This window comes from Oncorhynchus gorbuscha, linkage group LG17, assembly GCF_021184085.1.
Source record: "Oncorhynchus gorbuscha isolate QuinsamMale2020 ecotype Even-year linkage group LG17, OgorEven_v1.0, whole genome shotgun sequence".
NCBI classification, from domain to species: Eukaryota; Metazoa; Chordata; class Actinopteri; order Salmoniformes; family Salmonidae; genus Oncorhynchus; species Oncorhynchus gorbuscha.
In genome coordinates this window covers 36,345,560-36,350,559 of record NC_060189.1, presented here as the reverse complement: position 1 = coordinate 36,350,559, position 5,000 = coordinate 36,345,560, and the positions used below count along the sequence as shown (strand labels likewise).

The window sequence follows — 5,000 nt, the reverse complement described above, 5'->3', positions numbered from 1 at the left end:
TTTTTGTAAAATGCCCAGGCATTCTCCAATATTACAAATACTGGTATACTTTTACAGTAAACAAGAAAAATGTAATATATATTCATATACAGTATATTTATATATACTAAAACCCCGTCACCAAAAAAAAACAATATACACATCGCCACTATGGCATTCAGAGAAACGGTATAAGCAAACTTGGGAAAAAAAAATACTTTTTTTAAAAACACACATACACACAATTATTATTTGACCCTTGTACTTGTTTCAATACTGTAAACGTATTTTAAGACAGAGTGCACTAAATTATTTTTTGTTTTGTTTCTGCAGTTCCTGATTTTTTTGTCCAGTCTCTTCCTTGACTATTGTGTGGTATAACAATCCACTCTGACCATGTTTCTATCTAGGGACGCAGTCTTGTCCTGAAGTGAAGAATTTGATATATATCTATATATAGGTTTGTGCCTTTATATGTACATATGCATACATATATACACACACAGACACACCAATGTTGTGCTGAGTACTCCTAACCTAAATGCAGCTTTGTTTAATTTTTTTGTTTTTTAAGTAATCTCTGATATTCTATTGACATTTCATAATCAAATTAGAAACTAAGTTGACGCATAAATTTGATACATTGTTTTCATTATGTTCAATTCCTTTGCTTCACAAAAGTGTTGCATTTGTCTTGAGAGACGGTGAATAGGAAGATCAGTATTCAAGGCACACTCATGTCAAATTGAATGGCAGTACAAAAACTGTCCCAATAAATTAATTTCTCATTTTTATAGTGCCAGCATTGGGAAAGCCACGCCTATAGCAATGCTAGCACTTCAATCTCAACTGATTCCAAACTCTAGAACCCGTTACCCAGGCCGAATAAATCCAGTCAAAGTAATTTCTTGCTCAGAAGCCGTATTTTCAATTTTCTTTTTCTTTTTTTTGTGTGTAAAAAAAATAATAATAGACAAATCATAAAGTGCGGGTCATCTGCAAAGAGCTGTTCATGTTTTTCTATTTCTTCTCAATGACATATTTTTACCTCAATTCTAAAAAATAAAAAAATAAAAAATACTTGGATGTCAAAGGTCAACTTGAGGGAGATCGGAACAGGGGGGTAGGACGGGGGTACATTATTCAAAATAACAGAGAGTGGTGATTTGGGCAAAGGTTGGTGCTTGCTGAAGACCGAAAAATCTTTCCTAAAAAGCTCACTCAGCTGTGCATTCTGTGTGTGTCAGAGTTGCTACTTCTCTCAGAATGCGTTCAACTACACATCACAGGGAGCCCTGAATGAGGAAAGAAAGAAAAAATAGTCTTACTGTTTGGGCACACGCTCAACAGACTTCTACAGACACTGTATGTATCTAGAACTGTGCAATTTACTGGTCTGCATATCACTAAGTAACTGCCACTGGTTCTGTCTCACAGGGGACTTAACAATTTTTAGCCAGAAGAAAAAGTCAACATCATAAACATTTTGACTATGGCACACTATACAATCAGAGTTTTTACTATACAGTATAAATTCATTTTCAAAACGATTGCTAGATATTTCTAGAAAAAAATGCATAGGGCTGTTTTCAAGTGATATCATAAACATTGTCACTGAATGTAATAGTTATTAACAATAATATTTAAATCCATTTTATGTCATTCTAATCCGCCACGGCTGTGACCACCACTACCCAGCCCCTTCCTAAACTGAACAATGCAGTAGATGACATATGGACTTGATTACAACAAAAAAATGATTACCAAGAGTAACATTAAATATGAATGGTGATCAAAACAGGGGAAAAGAGGACATTTAAAAAGATACAGCGTCCCTGAAGTAGGTGTCTATCGTAATGCAGTTTGAAATGGCTGACAGGTACTGCAGCCTGACTGGGACTGAGGGCGATGAGACTCTCTGTGATGCTACTCTGTGCTGAGAGTCCGACAGGGAGTTAGTGATAGTACTGGGAGTTTTAATAGTCAGCTAGCAGAGGAGTGAGAGGGAGTGAGTATCAGAGACAAGGGATTGGGGGAGGGTGTAATCGGTAGGCATGGGCAAGTGTGTTCAACTCATCCACGGAATGGTAATGAGTGGGGGGGGGTGAATGGGAAAATAAAGGAGAGGAAAGAGACCCTATAGCTCACCCTAAGATCTCCCTGCTCTCTCTCGTTATAAAGCTGCGCAGTTTAGCCCGACGGTTTAGCCATCCTACAACTGTGTGATAAAAGATTTTACAAAAACAAAAAAAACATCAGTACTTGCATTGTCATAGCAGGTATGTTGTGCTTAGGATGAGTTATGGTGAGTTTAGGACAGGCTTGTTTAGATGTAAACAGTGTGAGAGAACTGTGAGGGGCTTCTTTAGGGATACATAAGCAGTATCTGTTTTTCTAGCGTGTTTCCGTCCGGGTTGGTACTAGGTACCGCTAAGCAGCTGCCTTTGTGATAACCAGTTTCTTTTTCTTCCTTCTTTTTAATAAATGTATTTACTTGGGAAGAGGCAGAGTTTGTGAACCTCGGTGTTCTCTTTAGGTTTACCGTCATAATTGACATTCAGTGCTACATATCTAATTAGATTGACATGTTTAAAGTCAGTTCGCGCCACAACGCCAAAGGATTGTTGTCCGCGTGCGTGTATCCTGTCGTGTATAACAAGCAAAAAATAGCTTTCTCAGTTATGCTTTCTAAAAATTAAAAGATTCAATTTGGCTTCTCTTCAAGAAATTACACGTGTAGCTTTAAATATACAATTTCCTGTGAGCAGCGGCCTAAAGAGTGTTCAAATGTTGTTGTTTTTCGTCTGCAAAAAAATCTCAGGATATTCTCTGGGTTGAAAAATAATACAAATCAAATCCCAGCAATTAAAATAAAAAGTAAAACAAATTTAAAATGACTAAATAAAAACGTACCTGCACATGCCAAAATATTACAAAATCCAATAAATACAGAAATTATTGCACAGTTAAAGGCTCCACATATGTTATAATTTAATTCAGCCTCTGACCGACCGTTAAAAATGATCTTTAGCCAAATGAGGCAGTTTAGATCGGCTTCAATTGGTGCTGTTAATATCTGTTTGTTTGTTTAATTGTTTTTCTCGGTTGGCAGTTTCTCAGGCAAAAACATAAAATTAACCCAAAATTCGATATTTAAGAAAAAGAGTATCCAGCTACCCCTTTTTGTATTTTTGTTTTTTTTAAATATATAAGTCAATGTGTGGCGAAAGAGGCAAAATAGGAAAATCTGGCTTAGCTTCTCTCGGCTTGCTCAATTTTGACCTCGTTGGTCATCAAATGTTCCCCGTGCCACTTTTTCATGTGTTTCTCGAGAGTGCTGTACACGCTGAAGGGCATTTGGCAAATGTCACAGCGGTACACTTCCTTACCCATCTGCCCGTGGGTCTTCATGTGGCGGGTGAGCTTGGAGCTCTGGGCGCAGGCGTAGTTGCACAGCTCGCACTTGTAGGGCCTCTCTCCCGTGTGGCTGCGTCGGTGCACTGTCAGGTTGCTGCAGTTCTTGAACACCTTGCCGCAGTACTCGCAGGTGTCGCTCCGTCGGCTCTCCTTGGAGCTGGGCCGGCCAGGTCCCGGGCCCCCCAAGTGAGGAGTGCTGCCCCCGCTGGCTGTGCCGCTGCGCCCCGACAGGCCGCCATCCAGGAGGTCCCCGGGAGGCGTGGAGAAACGCAGGCTGCCGTTCTCAGACGAGTGCTCAGAGGAGGTGCCAAAGGGAGATTGTCTGGAGTGGGTAAAGCCCAGGAAAGGGTCTTTGATGAAATGTCGTGAGGCAGCGTATCCCACCAGCCACTGGGAGTAGACGTTCTCGGAGGGGATGAGGGGCGCCGGGGGCATTTCCAGGTCCTTCTCGATCTTGATCCTCTTGTTGGAGGAGTTGGACAAGCAGGGGCTGGTGATGGGAGTGGGTTTGCGGGGGAACAGGCCTGAGAAAGAGTCGCCGGAGCCACAGTTCCTGCCGTTGACCGTGGGCTTCTGGTGGTCCCTTTCCATCTGGTGGTGATGGTGCTCCCTCTCCATCTCTCCCACCACAGAGTCCTCATCCCCAGTGTCCCGCTGCCCGTCGGACCCCCTCTTGGAGAAGAGCATCCGATTTTTACGATTGTCGACTATCAAGTTATTGTACTGCTGTATAGTGCTCAGGCCCACGCTCTCCACCATCTTGCCCAGAGAGAGGGCATTCTTCTCGTCTGATGGCGGCTTGGAGCCGTTCTCACGGTTACGGTAGAACTCCATGTTGTCCATGCTGAAGTTTGACTCCGGCCTGCTCTCGTTCTCCGGCTCCTCTTCCTCCTCCTCCTCTTCCTCCTCTTCGCCCTCACCCCTGAAGTCTCCATCTCGGTTCTTCATGCCCTCTCCTGTCACGTCGCTGGTGCCCGGCTCCGGTGAACTGGTGGTGGAGAGCCCGTCGTCAGACCGTCCTGTCATGGAACCAGACTTATGCATGTGTGTTTTCATGTGTCTCTTCAGCTTGCTGGCCTGGGAGCAGGCATGGTCACACAGCTGACACTTATAGGGCTTCTCCCCGGTGTGGCTCCGCCGGTGGACCACCAGGTTACTCTGGAACTTGAAGGTCTTCCCACAGAACTCGCATGACTTGCTCTTGGCCTGCGTCTGGGGCGGGGTGGTGCTGTTGGGGGGCATGGGCGGCAGGGGCGGGGTGCTGAGAAAGGGAGACTTTGGGCTGGGCTGGAAGGGGTTGGGGTTGAGCAGGCGGTGCATGGGGTTGACCCGGCTGGGCGACAGAGGAGGGGTGGCCACGTTGTTGTTCCCTGCCAGCTGCCGGAGCCGCCTGGAGAAGTCCATGGACTGGGATTCGATGGCCATCGGCGTCAGCCGCATCACCCTCTCGAAGGCACTGGGGTGCTGGGAGATGAGCCCCATTTCTTCGGCACTAAGGCGTTCCAGCCGGTGGGGGTCCAGGTGGTGGCGGGGTGGGGGGCTGACGAAGGGAGGTGTGTTGGGGAGGCCTCCGCGGTTCTCCATGAAGCCTGGAGGGGGCTCTC

At 45.0% G+C, this 5,000-nt stretch overlaps 1 protein-coding gene across 1 annotated transcript in view; it reads right to left on the bottom strand.

Annotated features, from left to right (window-relative positions):
- bcl11ba (BAF chromatin remodeling complex subunit BCL11B a) overlaps window positions 1-5,000 on the bottom strand; it is a 68,199-nt gene that overhangs the window by 901 nt on the left and 62,298 nt on the right. Inside the window, 2 exon segments of the mRNA XM_046308104.1 lie at window positions 1-1,274; window positions 3,369-5,000. The exon segment at window positions 1-1,274 is cut by the window's left edge and continues 901 nt beyond it; the exon segment at window positions 3,369-5,000 is cut by the window's right edge and continues 103 nt beyond it. Of these exon segments, the coding sequence (XP_046164060.1) occupies window positions 1,252-1,274; window positions 3,369-5,000 (1,655 nt within the window). The 3' untranslated portion in view covers window positions 1-1,251.